The sequence below is a fragment of the Pleurodeles waltl genome, chromosome 6 (assembly GCF_031143425.1).
Source record: "Pleurodeles waltl isolate 20211129_DDA chromosome 6, aPleWal1.hap1.20221129, whole genome shotgun sequence".
Taxonomy (NCBI): domain Eukaryota; kingdom Metazoa; phylum Chordata; class Amphibia; order Caudata; family Salamandridae; genus Pleurodeles; species Pleurodeles waltl.
The window spans coordinates 1572298553-1572317079 of NC_090445.1; the positions used below are offsets into that span (position 1 = coordinate 1572298553).

General features: G+C 42.4%; 1 protein-coding gene across 9 annotated transcripts in view; it reads left to right on the plus strand.

Annotated features, from left to right (window-relative positions):
• GRIN1 (glutamate ionotropic receptor NMDA type subunit 1) overlaps positions 1–18527 on the plus strand; it is a 775019-nt gene that overhangs the window by 150471 nt on the left and 606021 nt on the right. For all 9 annotated transcript variants that reach the window (XM_069241305.1, XM_069241308.1, XM_069241309.1 and 6 more), the window contains exon 2: positions 10124–10258. In XM_069241305.1, the coding sequence (XP_069097406.1) occupies positions 10124–10258 (135 nt within the window). The remainder of the gene's footprint in view (positions 1–10123; positions 10259–18527) is intronic.

Consider the following 18527-nt stretch of genomic DNA (forward strand, 5'->3'; position numbering starts at 1 on the left):
CACTCTATGCTCACTGGCGTAACAAAGCTCCCGCCAGCCCCCGCTGTGTGAGGGGGCCACTGAGTTCCAGGGGCCCCCTCTGCACAGTTCTCTTGCCTGAGGTCTCCTGAGTGAATCCGGAGGGGGTCCCTTCATGTACTTGCAGGGTGACCCTCAAGTTTAATTACATCACTGCCTACACTGGTAAGAAAGGCTCTATAAAACAAATGAAATACATGTGAGAGAGGGGCTATGGAGAGATGAGAGGCACTGTTAGGGGGCAATGGTGAGGGAAATATTGAAGAGCTCCAATAAAGATTGCTGTACCTTGGTGCACTGTAAGGTCATTTACTATGCTTTAAAAACAAGTACAATTAAATATATAATGAAAAATGTGCTGTAGAGTGCACTGTTTATGCCATTTTCCCAAATTTTCTTGGGGGGGTTTAGACCCCCAAACCACATTGTAGTGGTCATGCTTGCTCGCTGTGCACCATATGGGGGCTGGTCCGACAGACTTTGCCAGGGCTGCTCTGGGGTCCCAGTCCAGCCCTGACATTCACTGCAGCGCCCATGGAACGCCTCCCTTGCACAGAATAAGGCATCACAGAGGTTTGCGCTGCCTTGCCTTACTCCATATCTATGAGGCCATTCAAAGCCATGCCAAGTGGCCTTGCGTGGCCTCATAGATATGAGTTCAAAGTTTGCGCCACGGCGGCGCAAGACGCTCATAAATATGCCCCTAAATGCGGTAATTTATGACTATTATTTACTTTGTGAATCTGCAGTTTTATCCTTTCCCTGTCAGATGGAGTCATAGGGTAGCTCGAGCAGAGGGGTTGACAGGAGATTTTCTTCTATAGGCTAAAGATACACTGTTACTATTCGGGACTAAGGAGAAGTCAGTAACAGGCATCTGAATCCGTGGGCTAGTTGTGAAACCTCAAGGATCCAATTGGGGGTATTCGTACACGATATTAAAACAACCCTCCTTCCTCCCTAACTACTTACTTTCTTTCTTACATTCTTTCTTCCCATTATTTAGCTTTTGTTCTTCACATTTTTTCCTACTTTCTTTCGACTCTTTCTCTCTTTCTTCTCATTCTTACTTTCTTATTTTTACTTTTCTTTTTTTTCCTTTTTTAATACATGATTTCTTTATTTCTTCGTTTCTTTTGTCTTCTGTTTTTCTTCTGCATTTTCTCTAGTTACTTGCCGTCAAGTTTCGCTTTGCAGTCTCTCCCCACCCCTCCCTCTCCTCGGTCCGTTGTATCCCCAGCTCCCCGTTGGTACTTGCTAATATCTCTCGGAAAGGAATTACCGTTGGGCATTAAATGTGTGGTTAAATAAATCACATTACGCGGCGTGACTGTATGGGCGCTGCTTAACTGCGGTCTATAATCCAGGAATGCTATTATCTTAGGTCTCTGGTTCACAGGGCGGAGATCTGAAACAGGATTTCCATTAAAGGAGAAGGCACACACGTGAATCAATTCCGTTGGTAATTAAACGTTTTATTGATCTGATACTGACATATAAATGTACAGGCTCCCCTAATGCAGTTCACAAGGGCTCTGCAGTCCGCCCAGCCTATGAATTTGCTCTCAAAACCCAGGCCCCGCCCTCAACTTCTGTGTCTGCAGAGCAGTGCGTGTTTAATACAAGGTCTCGGGGAATACTTTACTAAAATGAGTGGGCAAGAGACATCCCATTACCTTCCAGAGTTCGGTTTGATTTTATTTTACTGGATTTGTAATGCATTTATATAACGCTTTAGTATTTTTGAGGGGGGACTGCTGAGGTGAAGTTCTAAAGAAAGGGAAGGTACGACTGAAGTTGACTTATCTGGAGTGCACTGCACGAGCAGGTCAGCTTATTTTAATTTACAGACACTCTAAGGCGTGGACTCTTCTTCTCTCATAAGTGGGCATTTTCCATGCAGTGTACTAACTATTTTGGCATGTTATTTCGAGGCCTGAATGCATACATGGTGCGTGCGTACGTGGCAGGTGGTTGCTCCGCTACATGTAAATAAATATTTCGGGTTTTTTGCACTGTTACTGCAAACTGCTGCAGCCTGACTATTAATTGTGTCCGTCACTTAGAACTTGGAAGTATGACGTTTTTAAAAGAGTCATTCGAGAAAGGGAGGTGCCAGTTAATACAGCGTTTAAAAATATGTTCTTCTGCTGGGAGTTGCGTCGGTGGACGTGGCAGCTGCCTTGGGGTCAGCATCTTGGCAGAGTGTGAAAGTGTGGAAGAAGAGGAGTGACCTGTACCTGGCATGGCATCTGCTGAACGGAACCAAGTGACACCTGCTGAAAGTCCATTCCTGCCTGCTACTTTTCCGCCAAGTCCTGACCAGCACACAGCCTGGTGTATTTAGTCCATGGCACAGGTCACCATTAATAGAGCAGGCTTAAGAGAGACCAGGCTCTGATTCCATCCTTCACCGAGACCATCTGGTCGCAGCAGGGCTGCCATGCAGCGTGGCTGAGGTTGTTACCATGTTACCGGTGTATGTCACCTAGCCACAGGCCCACAGCGATCTTCCCTTCTTGTCAGCAGATCGAGCAATGTCATATATGCTTTTGTGTGTGACGGATCATGGATCTTGCTGGTGTGTGAATTAATGAAGATGGCAGTAGCAGATATGCGGCAGTGTGCATTAGCACACATATCACACCTGTGTATGGAGAGCAGTGACACATGTGGTATTGCGTGTGTTGGATCACGGATCGGTCACAGATCTCACTGGTGGACTACTGTAAGGGATCGCAATGGCAGAGGTGCTTATATGTGAACATGTGCAGGAGAGCACGAATCCCATTCTATGCAATTGTAAACTGAGTGTGGGTTGAGAAATAGCATTTATTACACTAGGCCTCGGATTTATTGAGTGAAGGTTTATTTGGTAGCCAAGAGTCCCAGAGTGCTGGTTGAGTGATGGTTGCAAGGCACTGGTTTGTTTTACATTTCTGCTCTATAGACTGAAGATGTATGTTCACAGGTTATTGAATTATATCGTTTACGCGTGACTTATCTTGAACATAAAACCAGACTAGATCGGGCTTGTTAGAAATGAGACGAGTGGTTGATTTACAGCTGTTAAGATGCGGATGTGCTTATATTGATTTGGTGGTAACGTGCTTGTGTGAATGATCATTGGTTTGGCTAATATTGAGACTAATTTGGTAGGTACATGATTGGTGGCTGTGAGTTTAATGTGAAGTCACTTGTCTAGGACAGTATTAGAAAAGGCCTTGCAGCCCTCTTATTTTTACACTGCAACGTTAGGCATTGAAGGACATATTTACAAGCCTCATAGCGCCACCGGAACTTCACAGTGGCGCTGTGCATTACACATATTTACAAGGTGGCACTACGCCACTTTTTGTGGCTTAACCCCGCCTCACAAATATGACCCCGATATAGTTTTCTGCAGCAGAGAGGAGTTCAATGGGTGTTGCTGTTGGCGTTTCACCGTAACAGCCATTGCTTTAAACACCGCCTGAGATTACAAGAATCTGTACATCTGTGGCAGCGCCAAAACTAACGCCACCCCGGGAGTGGCATTAGCATGGTGTAAAGAGGAGAAATATTTCATTTCTCCTTCTTTTTGCTTTTTCAATGTGTGCTGCATTCTGCAGGCAGCACACATAGAAAGAGCAAAACCGACGTGAGTGATTGTTTATGTGCAGGAAGGTATCCTTTCCTGCACATAAGCAATCATTAAATAATGACGATTTGGTACTTGTATGTGTGTTGCATTCTGCAGCAAACATAGAAGTGCCAGATCACCATTGTAGATTGTTTATGTGCAGGAAGGTGTCCCTTCCTGCACATAAACAATCCTTCCCTTTAACACAGACACCCTTGCACTATGGTTCAAGGAGGCCTGTGTTGGCTGTGGTTGCTAAATTTAGTACTAGCATTAGGGGAAACACAGGAGTGTGCCATATTTTTGTAACTATGGAGCATCCCTGCATTTCAGAACTGACGCAGCGTGGCGCTGTCAACTTTGCCGCAGCACCACGTTGCGCCAGTTCATTGTAAGTATGCCCGTTCATGTGAAGAAGCAGTCTTTCAGGTGGTAGAATGGTACACTGTGTGTTCAGATTGACAGGGATGTTGTGTGTGTATTTGTGGCTTTGTGTTGGGCATCCTGGTGTATCTTCATTGTGGAGGAGTGATGTATGTATTACATCTTGCATGTTCTGTTGGCTCTCTAAGCTTCAGCGATGATGCACCTCTGTAATGTTATTTGTGTGATGTGAGAGTGGAATTCTTGGCAGTGCTATCAGTTAGGTCGGAAGGGTGAGAATTGGGGTTCTGCTTTCTGATGGAATTTGCAATACTGCTTCCTCACTGTAAATTAGTTTAAATAAAGAGGTGCATAAACATCTACAGTCGTGTCTTATCACTATGACCAGAGCTTGACATTTTAAACACATGTACTGTACTTTATAACGTAATATGATGAGATGGTAACACGTCAAAACGAAGAAATGGCACTGTACCCATATTAACAGCAGACAGAATTGTAATCCTAGAGTCATCTGCAGTATCACTAGTGATTTCATGGATGGCTTTCTGATGATGTCTGATGTAGGTCATTAGCAGTCCTTCGGTGATAGGTTATGGTTTTCATGATAAAGGCATAAGTTATAGATTGAGTAGCAGACACTCACTGGCGCATTTCGGGTTTCTCTAGTCTTTGATTTGGAAGTAGAATGTCACCTTATTTCAGGTTTTTTTAACGGAACATCAGTGGTTGGATGCACAGCCACAGTCCGTGCTTCTTCCAGTCCCTCAGCTCCCGACCAGGCCCGGTACCCACCTGTTATGTGTTCCAGTGGTTGGAAGCAGGGCCTCGCTTTGGCCAGGTTTTGCCCTAAAAACCTTTGCCTGCTAGCAGACCCAGTACCCAGCCACAGGCCTGATGACTTAACCTTCTTATTCTTCAAATTCTTAATTTTCCGAAAACACAAAAATTCAGGAACACGACGCCTGCTCCTTAAATCAAATGTTAGCTGTCCTCTATATTTTCGGAATTTGACGTTTACTGTCCACCTAACTGCTTCTCATTATTGGAGAAATGTTGCCATCCCTCCGGATAACTGTCTGATCCTCTTTGAGGACAAGAACTGGTCATTGTATTTCCCATTTCTTTGTAAAATCATTTTCCATTGCGGAAAGCTCATGAGTTTGGTCGAATTCACAATTTCCAAGATGGTGAAAGGCCCATAATTAGTCAGTCACATTTCATGAAATATTCATGGAGCATTCAAAATTGATCGACAGAACTCTTAAACTTACAGGTGCGAATTTCAACGCCCCAGGTATCTCTAAATTTGTACTCTTTGATGCCCATCTAGCACCTTTTTTTGTCAGTAATATGTCAAAACATTGCTGAACAGATCTACACCAAACCAAAAACAGAACGATTTTTCGGTTAAATTCTACTTTCCTGCCCAAGTTTGATGTAAATACATTCAGCGTTTTTGCAGTAGCAGAGAGTAAAATTTCCAATTGGAAACAAAAAAAGGAACTTTTTTGGTCCCTCTTTAATACTTTTCACCTGTGTTTTCATCTGATTCTGCAAAAACCTCTGCATGCCAGAGCTTAGTTAGTTTTCCTATGGGTGGGCCAACTTTTATATTGAGTTGTCAAAGGCTTGCAAAGCTATATGTAAACCAAATAATGCATTTTCAATGGAACGTGTGCTGAGCCATAGATGTAAAGCCGCTATGGCGACTGTATTATATATATATATATATATATAAAATAATTGTCACATGCAATCTGAGGCAGTGTAAATTGTTTAGCTCAAGCCACCTTTCTTGTCCTCTGACAATAAACTTGAATTTGATCTTTGAACTATATGTGTGTGTATCAAAAATGGTGTTATTATTTAACAGAGGGATATCCCTACTGACTCAATAACTTTTTTTTTTTTTTACGCCGAAACACATTTTTGAGAGAATCTCCGCTCAATCCCTGGTAGCTCAGGCACAAGCAGCCAGTAATCCCTAGAGACGTATGTTTTAAGTTCACGCAGTACCAACAATTTTAAAGTAAAGAACACAGTAGTAAACTTACCAAATCGATTAAGAAAAATAGAGAAATATGTAATGAGAAAAAATACAACACTCACATCAACATAGGTTAGAAAGAATTGGAGATAATGAAGTTTTGAGGAAAAAGGTGCCTAGAAAGAAGTTAATCACTATCGAAAAAAGCAAAAAAAATTGGAGAATTGTAGCTTAGGTGTAATTTCAAACTGAATTCAGTGGAGCAAGGTTATATACTCAAAGCAAGCTATCTTGTCAAAGGCTTTACCTTCAGACTGAGGGCCAAATGGTACTAGATCCTTCAGGGTGGTGGAGCACATCAAATCCGCCACCCTGATGGACTACCGCCCATCAAATTTAGAGATGACCACCGGCTCAGCGGTCATCTCTGTACATCAAAAAGAACCTTCATCATGGGGATTCCTTTCAATGTACAAAACGTTTGGTGGACAACTGCTGTCAGTTTTGATGTTGTTCACCCAACTTTTCTCCCAGAGTTGAGTCATTATTTTTTTTTTGTACCTCGACTCCAGGTTTTTTCTGACAGTGATAGACAGGAAAAAAGCATTACACCATCGACCTTAAATAAGGCATATGGCATAAAGTCCTTCCTGCAACACCCCTACTCTATCTGAGGAGGATGTCCTTTGATGAGGCCAATGAGGGCTCTGTCAACAGAAAATGTAAGCCCTGCCCTGCTACAAATGAGGTGGTGGACCAAGGGTTTGGTGGACAGTGTGCTGTGTTGCATTTGCCACAGAGTACCCTGTCTGCCAATCTCTAAATCAGGCCTTTACGGCCAGATTTAAGAAAAGTGGAGATATATTACATGTAGCACCACTTTCTTTGTGAACTCTTGGACCCCCTTACCGCCACCATGTGCACGCCGTAGTTAAAATACGGCACACCATGGCGGAGGGTAGTGGGCAATAGTGTTAGAATTTCTGAAGGTATTTATGTACTGCTCAGGGTTAGCACCAGAATGTTGGTATTTAGGGGCTCATTGAAGATGCCGAAAAAAATGATGCAAAGAAATCTTTTAAATTTCTTTGAGTCATTTTTCGGCCCTCCTAACGGGGGAACACCCCCCTTGCGTACATTATGCCCGACGCAGGCATAATGTGGCACAAGGGGTTACAAAGTGGTGCAATGCATGCATTGCGCCACTTTGTAAATTTGGCATAGCGATTTTGGCCTTGTTGGGCCACATTAGCATAAAGAAATTATGCTAATGTGGCGCAAGGAGGCGCTGGGGCTCTTAAATCTGCCACTTAGTCTTTCAACTACTGGGAACGCTTTTTCTGGTCGGTTCTATAGCCCCAAGCTTCTCATGGCAGACGTCTTGGCACCAAGTCTCTTTCCAGTGTGGCGTCCTGCAGGGTCTGGTCCTCTATAGTCAACTGGGCTCTCTTGAAGTCATGTGTCCTGCTTTTTGTGTCCCTCAAGGAGGCAATCAGGAGGCCATCCAACTGAGCTAAAAAAGGGGCCCATGTTTGCCAATTGGGGTAGTTTTGAACTTATACGTATACACTGATTAAGTGCACGGAAGATTGCATGGAGTTGTGCTTGCTGCAGGCAATGTTTTTGGTAATATCTGGGGAATCAATAATAACATCTGGCCCGCCAAGGTATACAAACAGCCAGCAAAACAGCCCACACATTAACCTGTCAGACAAGCCCTTCTGGCACTGCCTGATTGCACTGTAGGCCAGTCCGAGCCTGAGATTCTATGCACTTTTGTTACTAGATTAGTGCCTCTGATCAAAGTCAAAGGAGCAATACACAACTTTTTAAAGTTGTTCCTATGCTATTCACACTGCCATAGTTTTGATAGGAATAGCTTTTTTGCTTTGCTAATAACTTTAGCGCCACTTGAGAATCCTGACAAGAATTTCTGAAAACAAAGTTTATCCACCTCAGCTCTTTCCTAGAAACTTTTGGAGTGATCCGTCAAGTGGGGGATGAAAATAAAAGGGGGGCCTTAACCGTTTTTTGACATGCATTTTACACAAGAAAAATTTAACCACGAGACAGCCAAAACAGCTGAACAGAATTACACCAGATTTGATAGAGGGTTAGATCTTTACCCAGGAAGTCTGCTTTTTGTGATTTGGTGTAAATCTGTTCTGTAGTATTTAAGAAATTAAGTTTCAAAATTTATAGCTATAGTGACAGTTGATCTCTCGGGACTCCCAGGGTAGACCTTTGGGACGAGAAATGAATGAAATTGGAGTAATCTGATTGGTCGCAAGTGCTTTTTTTCTCATCGCTCCCATCGGACTCACTGTCTTGTTGACTTGAGCGATCTGATTGGCTAGCCACAACATGAAAGAAAATGTTTCATCCACCATTACAGGACAGGAAGTCCCCATGTCCTGAATATAAAATAAAACAGATAGTAGAGGACAGGACAAGAGAACCATGAACACTTGGCTCAATGGAGGGAGGTCCCTGAAAAACAGCCTGAGCTCAAATGTATCCAGCTGGGTTCTTTGTGTGCTCCTGTGGGACTCCCAGGGAGCCCCGTCGGACTGTAAAAAAGATTTCAGAAAAGAATGGGGGTTCCTAAGGCTGTGTGGGGCAGGTGGTTGGCCGCTCGTGTGGGGTTGGGAACAAGGCCTGGCTATAAGCCGGGCCCCAAGACCCAACACCCTAGCAGTTGTCCACATATCATATTACAATATTACAGTATGTAAAAAAATAGGTATTCACTGAAAAAGCACTACCATTTAAAATAAAAAACAGGGACATTTGCCAATTGGACATAACTGACATAACTTTCTCCGCTTTGAGGAGCCGCTTCTGTCCTTATATATTACATCACTGATGTCATCTGAAATTTATGGTAGTGCTAATTATACTTTTGTCAGTCCCGATCATGCACAACGATGTCATCAATTATATCATTTCAGATGTCATCAGTGATGTCATAAATAATGTCATAGAAAAAAGTTGATGTTGACTGGTACCTCAAGTCATGTAACGGTAGCAGTAACATTTTTCTTCCTTTTGCAGCCGCCTATCACATTGCTCAGTCCTGCAGGACTGTTGCAGACCTGGCCAATCAGAATTTGATTTTTCACATGTATTCCCTCAGGAGTCCCGTGGTAAGAGATATCTATACATTTTGAACCTTAATTTCTTTAGCTTTCAGCCGAATTTAGTGTATTCCCATTCAGCTGTTTTTTCTGTATGCTTGTCTAAATTTTCCTATCAAAAAATTGCATGGGAAAAAGCTTGTTGCCTCCACTCCTTTTTTCTATGCCCCACTTGATGGACCAACTTTTCAGGAAACAGCTGAGTGGGGAGAAGTGGATGAACTTGTTTTTTGGAAAGTTTTGTTTAGATTTGTCAATTGGCGAAAAGTTATTAGCAAATAAAAAAATGCTCTTCCTATAGAAAGTCTCACCTAACGATAACTACACAGTATGCTTTTAACTAAAGGCTGCAGTGGATCTGGTATACCTCCCAAGGAAACCTGAGATTGATTTATGCAGTGCCTGCCATATATATTTTAAAAAAAGATTCAACCTCTCCTTGGGGGGTTGAACTTGAAGTAGACTTTTATTTTGTATCATAGTACTGGCAGAACAGTATACCTTTCAATTTCCGAGATCTGATTTGCGACACTGTTTGTATAGTGGAAGGGCTGTTTGTTACCTGGACCATCCACATTGCTGTGCAATTAACAGTTTAAGAAAATGTATCCGGCACACCCTGGCCTCTGCCTTCAGAGGGAACCATGTTGGGAGAATCAGGTGGGCATTCGTGTAAGACCAGGAGTAAGTGATTCATTGAGTTAATGGCAAAAGCACAAATGTTAAGTTGAGGCAGCAACACAGTCAGGCAGCCACTATTACAGTCATTGATCTTCAATACTTCAACCTCCCACTCGCTTGCAGGCAGGACATTTTATTTTGCCATGTCTCATTGTATTACTTCATCCTGTTCCACCGCTCTATCACTCCATCATACATTTCAGCAAAGTTAATGGACATATATGTACATCAAACTGTATACTTTAAGATGGTCACTTTGCATGCTAATAAATGTTGTCTCATTTCTTCTAGGTTTACGCGATCTTGGTTAGCCATCCGCCTGCTCCAAATGACCACCTCACACCAACCCCTGTATCATACACAGCTGGCTTCTACAGGATTCCAGTCATTGGTCTGACAACACGCATGTCAATCTATTCAGACAAGGTGATTGCATCATGCTATTTTTGAGCTTGATTAATTTAGCATTATTTGATATATCTAAGCAGACTATTTTAAATAGCCTAATGATTAAATGTATGAATACTAATGTAAGGTATTTAAATCAGACAACTTACTCTACAAGTTACTTATTTAGGGCTAGATCTACAAATCTCTCACACAACAAAGCAAGGCAACTTGAAAGGGAGGAAGCAGAATTGCTCCATATCTACTGAGATATGGCACACTTCTGCCCTATCAAAGTGCTGGATCACACTAGGCAGCCTAGCCCTAACCATAATACAGGGGTGCCTACACCCAGGACAATTTTTGTGCAGGAAGAGATGCCTGCCTTCACAAAAACAATCCTTAGAGGAATATTCCTTTTTCTATTTGCAGAATGCAGCACATATAGAAAGAGGAATTTACAAACATATTTCTCCTCTTTACACCTCTTTGTGGTAGGTTCACCATTTTGGTGTAATCCCTGGTTTACTACCTTTAGTAAATCTAGGATTGCGTTACATTTCATGGGTGAATGTATGGAAATGCCCAAACTCCACCCATGGAACGCCTATCAAATCAAAATTTAACGCAACAGAGCGCAAGCTGCTTCATTGTATTACATTTCACCCCTTGTGTGGCTATGTAAATCCCATTTGGAAACTACCTTATGACGACTGCATCAGGCAAGGACTAATCAAATCCTTAATAAATCTGGGCCTTATTGTTTTGTTCCACAGCCCTCCAAAATGTTGCCGTAAGAACACATATTAGACTTGCAGTCTTACTTAGAGTATTGCAGATGTGATACTCTGTCAGAATGTGACAGATATCCCGTCCGTCATATTATAAGTGTCATTGGTTATAATGGAAATATAATAATACAGACGACAGGACATCGGGCATGCTTGTGAAGGAGTATGCCATCTGCCAAACTCTAGATAAGGCCTTTAATGTTAGTTTACAACGCCAACATGCCTGCAAAAAGCATCTTGGTTCATTTAATCAAATCAGCAAGTTTGATTTGGACTGCAGTTTTCTGTTTAGGTATATAGTTTGCATATATAACAGCAATGTGCTACTCCCCAATAGCCCCCCACATAGATCCCGTGAAAAGTGAGAAAATAGAGAACTCCACCTACAGTCACAAATATGTTCACCAACATGCAAATCAACATATTCACGTTTAATCCATACCCAGGAATGTCCAGACCTGTAAATCCATAGATCAGCCCACAGAATAACCCACCCACTACTGAAGGTGCAAAGTACCTTGGCTAAAAGGAATACATCTACATGGAAATAAAATACATATCTGCTCACCACAAAGCACATATTCTGAAAGATGATACCAATCGATGGTCTGGGACTCCCTGTCTTTATGCATTTGCAAACACATTTTCACTATTTCAGAACTTTCAAATCATATCTTTCTGGCAAGCAAAGTTGGATCATTCTTTGTAGAAATGGAAACATTTATAACTTAGAAAAAAGAATCAAATAAACCAGAACAATTTGCAGAAGTAACTGTGTTTTAGGTTTAGTTGCTTTTACGATAAAGTATGTACATCCACAAATGAGACAGAATAAAGGCAACATTAAGAGCTTTAATGCCCCTCTAAAGGGTCTTCCTCAATGGCCCTACCGTTAGTGACCCTTACAATCCCCTAGCAGTTATGATTATCAATTGCCCTAGGCAGTAAGGATTAAGGGGAGAGCATTAATGAGTGTCAACTGGGCAAAGTATTAATCAATCCTTTGCTTTGAAAATCGTCTACTGGGATGTTAAGGCTGAGAGACCAAGACCCTGATTCCAAGTTGCATGGCAATCACTGCCAGGGTCGCACTGCCCTATAGTAGGGTGACAAGGCGTTCCAGTTATGCAGGGACACTACTGTTTTTTTGCCAACTGTGCCAGCAGAGTTAGGGAAATTTAGCTCATGTCTGGTGGTTGAAAGTGGTTTATTGGTAAAGGTAGGTAAGCACCTACACTTAGCAATAGCGCACAAACCCACTAGGTCCAGTCAAGGTCTCAATAAATTAATCCTGGCTCAACCCTTGGTAGCTTGGACACAATCAGTTAGGCTTAACTTAGGAGACAGATGTCTAAAGCATTGAATATCAACAAAACAGTAAATAAGTAAAACACAAACGCAATAACAATCGTACACTAATTTATAAGAATAGCATATATTTTCATCTTTGAAATGACACCAAAATGACAACAATCCAATGTAGGGACCTGGAGATATGATTTTTTTTAAAGATTATGGGGGTTATTACAACTTTGAGGGGGTGTTAATCCGTCCCAAAAGTGACTGTAAAGTGACGGATATACCACCAGCCGTATTACGAGTCCATTATATCCTATGGAACTCGTAATACGGCTGGTGGTATATCCGTCACATTTGGGACGGATTAACACCTCCTCCAAGTTGTAATAACCCCCTAAATGTTTTTAGTGCCTGTTTTTCAGTGCCTAGAAACAAAAAGTGCTGCTCTAGATATCTGGTCACACTCGACTGGGGCAAATTCAAAAGTTAAGGCCGACCGCGATGGAGTCCTACTGGGCTACGGAGCGGGAAGCCTTGGTTAACATTTTACATTCACACTTCTTTAAGATTTCTCTCTAACCGGGACGAAGTCACAAGTTGAGGCCGACTTCGCTGGAGCCCTCTTCGGAAACACGGCGCAGGAGGCCTCGGTCCAGTTTCTGCGTTCTGACATAGTCACATTTTTGGGAAGATTTCCTTTGACTGGGACAAAGTCGAAATTTGAGGCCGACCACGATTGAGCCCTCCTCGGATACACTGTGCTGGAGGCCTTGGTCAAACTTTTACCTTCGGACTTAGAAACATTTTTGGAGCTTTTCTTCCCCAATGTCGGACGACCCTCCTGAGCATGCCGATTTCAATGCGACATCTTTGGATTGCCTTTCTGCAAGCCCCTTGTCCAATCCTCGAAGTCTGGGACTACAGAGCTTTTCAGCGGGACATACCTGCAAGCCAGGCTGGGTTGCAGTCGACGTTGGCCAGCTTGACTCTTGCCGTTGGGTTGTCCACTTATGGAGCTTTTTTCCAAAGCTGATCCAAACTTTTCCAAACTACTGAATCTTCTTCCAGAAGTACTTGTAAGGTCCTTCAAGTGTCCACAACTCACTCCACGGTTCCGGAAGCTCTGAGTTGCTCCTTGGAGGTTAAAACTTCAACTCCCACCCACTGCACCTGGTCAAAATCCTTCAATGGTAACTGGTCACTGGTCAGCTGGGCTATTTGTGCAGGACATGATGCAGGAGACACTAGTCATCTCCTTTCTCCCTGCAGCTTACAGGGAGCTTTTTCCTGGAGTTGTAGAATTAAGGTAAAGTCCTTTTCTTGGTGAAGCCCATAGTGTGCAGCTGGTGCAGTCCTTTTGAGTGCAGTGTCCAGGTGCAGCCCAGGAGTCAAGCAGGACAGTCATTTCTTCTTCTTGTCTTTTTCCAGGAGGGATCTGAAGTGTGGGGAAGCTCTGCCATATTTATCCTTGCTCCTGGGGTGGCAAGCAGGGGGGTGATCCTGTCCAACCACATGCAGGCTACCACCCTCTTGAGGGACCACTTCCTGGGAATTGTGGGACAAATCAATCCCAGGGAGCAACATTCCTCCAAAATCCAAGATGTCAAAAATTAAATCTTAATGTTTACATCTGTCTGAGTTCACCCATTGGTGTGGCTAAGGTTTACTTAACACATCCCCTTCCAGCTCTCTCTTAATCTAATCAAGCAGCACCTGGCTGTCTGGGGCAGCAGGAAATGGGGGAGGTCCAGTTGCTGTCCCAAATGTCCTTCCCTCCTTTGAGGTCCAGTTTGGCTTCTCACCCCCCCCCCATCCTGTTCTACCACCTGGTGAGACAGATCTCCTTCCACGAGATGCTCCCTTTGCTTCAGCCCAGGCCATTTCACTCCTCATCAAGGCAGCCTGACTCAGGCTGCCAGATGCTGTTCAATCAGAGAAGGGCACTACAGGGCTGAAGTTGGTAACTTTTAGCAAGAGTTGTAATATTCTTTCCCTGTTCAAGTTATATTAAATTCAACAGTGCCAAGTTGTTTTATTGTAACTTTTAATTTGATACCAAACTTGATATATTTAGCTCCTTCTTATGGAAAATAGGACTTTCTCATTTTAAAATAAAGTCTCTCCATGTTAGCCTATGGAACCCATTCACTACAATGGGGAAAAATGAATTTGACTATTTTTTCCTTACCAGGGCTTATAAAACATCTTTTATATAGCCCCTGCTTAGAGTTACACTGCACCCAACACTGGGGGTACTTACGGCATACGTTGTAGGTGACATATGTAAAAATAAGGTAGCTGAGGACTTTGGAAGTACTTTTAATTCCAAAGTCGAATTTTGGTGAAGTTGAACTTAAAAGAGCCTGCAAGGCAGGCCTGCTTTTAAAATGACACTGACGCCACAGCAGTGCACCTATGAGTGTACTATCTATACTGGATCCCCTAAACCTACATGCCCTACCATATACTAGGAACTTCTAGGTAGGTTGGTATAGCCAATTAAAATAACCTAATTTGCATATATAATTTTAATCAGAGCACAGGCCCTGTGACTATTTAGCAGTGCCTAGGGCACCATCAGAGTCGGGAAAACACCAGAAGAGTGGAAATGGGGACAAAAAATGAGGGGGCTTCTGCAATCAGCTCAGTTTTCCCACACCCGGCTTTTAGAGGGGGTCGATTGAAAACAGTGCGAGGTGTGTTTCCTTTTGTTTTCCAAAGTAGGGATAGTTAGCAACTATTACCAGAAGGCAATTTAACTAACAGGCATGATACTGACTTTAAAAATTTGAATTTATTAATGTTCTTAGTGCCTCTTCTGCAACTGAATGCTGATGCGCACTGTCATTCTTTGAGTTCAGTTGAAGTAAAATTGTAGTCCTTCTATTTTTGTGAAATGTCCTGGTTTATGACTTTAATATTTTGGTCGCCCTAGCCTATAGGGCAATCTGTCAGTGCCCCATGAGCTAGTCTGGTAGATCAGTGTGTTGGTCTATTTTCTAGTAGTGTATGGGCTTGTTTTATGGTCAGGTGGCCCCCTTTTTACTGTTGATTTCCCTGATATTACCACAAGTTTTTCAAGTTCAAGTTTATTTTATTTATTTTTACGAACTCTGAAGGAGGTCCACATGAAAAAGACATGATGAGAATTAAATATATACATAAGCACTCAAATAACTTGTCCAATGAACAGGGACTCCACCCATAAAATGAATCATGATAAAAAACTCCCTGACCCCTCACATTAAAAGAAATCCCAAAACACCCACACCCTACTACCTTAATAGACAGTGCACCATAAAACATCATCTTTACATTTCATAAGCTTAAAATAAATATAAAAATCATTAAAAAAAAAAAAATTGTAAAACAGAACTATTCAATGGGAGGATCATACAAGGCTTGAAGAAACTCTGGTCAGATAGTATAGAAAGCTGGAGACAAATGGGTCTTAGCCACTTACACCGAAACAAAACAATGGATGGGCAGGCAAATAGAACATAATTTGAGTCCTGGGTTTCAGCTAAACAGAAGTTACACTCCTTAGCCGAGCCATGCCATTTTGCCAAAAGAACATTCAAAGGAAGCAGTCCCTGGTGAAGCAGCATCCAAAAGCGCCTAACCCCATGAGGTAGATTCCATATGATATGAGGTTGTGCTTTTTTTTTACTATTAGGGAGTCTGCTAAGTTCAGAAACAATCTCTTTTTTGCACATCTTTCTATGTCCAGTTGAAAGCTTACAGACCATGTAGCCTGTTTCAAGCCAATTTTCAATTGAGGGGGTAATAGCCAGGACCTGATTGCAATCCAAGCCCAGCCTTTCTAAGTCGTAGGAGAAATTCTTACAGATGGTATACCTGAAATTATTGTCCACCAGAATTCTTTTCCTCAGCAAGGACCTTAAAGTATTATCCTCACTCCTTGCGAGGCAAGCGACCCACCGTATAACCCCTGCTAAGCCCTGAACATACGCACTTCTTAATCCCAGTTCCAGCCTTAAGGCCACCACAGAAGTAGCTGAATTAACAGACAAGAGTTTTCTAAGGGTTTTGCCTTCCAACAAATTTAAAAAAAAACATTTAGAGAAATTAATCAATTCCAAGCCATTTAAGAGGGATGCTGGAATTTTTGCTCGATAGACCACTAAAAGGTGTGCAAAGTGCCTTGTCCCAGTGGCCATATCCAAGGCCCCTAAGCCTCTTGCCTGACGCCCTGCTTTGGAATAATTATTTTCTATGTGTGCTTTGTCACTAAGATTCCCATAGACTATTTTCCCCCAAAAAGTATAAGAATTCACAATTTCTAGCTTTTGAGTGCCTAGGGACTAGTGAAAATTAGGGGACTTTATTTTTTTGTTTCCATGGAAGCATATAACCTTACTTTTCGAAGCATTAACCTTTGTAAACTGGGCCCCAGTATACTGCGACAAAGACTGAAGACGGTTATTTAGGCCTTTGGGAGTTAAGTGGAAAATTATGATATCATCGGTATATTGTAAGCAGCAAACTGAATTTCCTCCGATTTGCACGGGAAAGCCCTTGCTCTGGGAAAGGTAAGAAGTTAGATTTTAAATACATAAAGAAAAGAACAAAGGCACCAAGAGGCATCCTTGTTTTAATCCATTCAGAATGGGAATCTCTTGGGATAAACCTTGGTCCCCCCCAACAGTATTCTACACCAAGTAGGGGAGTGAAGCGCTATCATTAGCTCAAGAAGAATATTAGGCAAACCCAAGTTAGCCAGCTTTCCGCACAGCAAGTCTCTATCCACTTTATCAAAAGCTGTTGAAAAGATGATAAATGTGTCATAGACCACTCCAACTCTTACTTTAACAATACATTTTGATGATAACTTGTAATGCTGCAATATTATCCAAAGTGCTATGGCTATGCCTAAACCCAGTTTGCTCCAGGGGAATGATATTAATCTCCTCAGCCCAAATAGATAGTCTGGAAAGCAGACATTTAGCAAAATTTTCCCTACCGCGTCCAGCAGGGCGATCTGCCGGTAGTTTACTGTACAGTTACGATCGCCCTTCTTAAATAAAGGCACGATGATACTACCAACCCAGGAGGGTGGGATACTTCTGGAAAAGAAACACCTTCTAAAAACAACAAATAAAATCTTACTCCATGAGCAAATATCCTGTTTTATTACCAAAATGGGTAATTCATCAGGTCCCATTGCGGCCGAGAGGCGCATAGCACGAATGGTCAGCTCTATCTCCTTTACTGTAGGAGGATCAGTGGATTGTGATCCATCACTTTCGGGAAGCCGGAACAATTCAACCCCATTTGATACATAAAGGGTGGCAATGAATTCAGTCCAATGAGCTTCAGATATGGCTACACGGTAAGAATGTATTCTTGATCCTCAGCCTTCGCCAACCGATGACCAAAAACATCTAGCCTGACTCTTTACCGCTGCTTCCCTGAGGTGGATCCAAAGCCTGTCCCAGGAGTCTCTTCCGAGACAGGCCCTCAAGTGCCTCCTTCTCCTTTTTAACAGGGCCACCCTGGAGTCCCTTTCTGATGAATACTCTAAGTACTGAATCCTAACCAGACCATTGTTTTCCCTATTCAGGGCAAGTAATGGACGGGGAATCACCTTGTGTCTATTTTAGGAGATCTTAGAGAGGAGCTAATTAGCAGTTGCTTCATAAGGTTTGCAAAGTTTTGCAATTCATTCCCATCCAACTCTGCAACAGCAAGTTCTAAGGTCTCTAACACACCTGAGATCCTTCTGTGATCATGCTGGGTCCCTCCTGTCTTATTATCGAACATGGGGTTTGACTTACCCAGCTCCCAGGTCCACGTCATAAGCATGTTCAGAAGAAAGGCAAATTGTGGTCACTAACAGAGGTATTTATAATCTTTAAGTCATTTAACAAAGAAAAAGAGGTATAACCTAACACCAGGTAATCTAATATTGCCATTCCCCTTGGAGAAACATGTGTAAAGGAAGTTTGGGAATCTGAAGTAGACCTTCCATTAGCAATGATACAATAATTTCTCCTAGGGAGATCAAGTAGAAGTTTCCCTGTCTTATTTGTTCTTATCGAGGGGGGAACACAGGGTGGAATTCGCAGGGCTTCCTCTCTCTCAACCTTGCAGACTTGGCTCAGAGCATGATTGGAAGTGTTGCAGTTTAAGTCTCCAACTAGCACTACATAGGGAGGATACTCACTATCTAGAGCATTTTTTATATAGACAAAAAC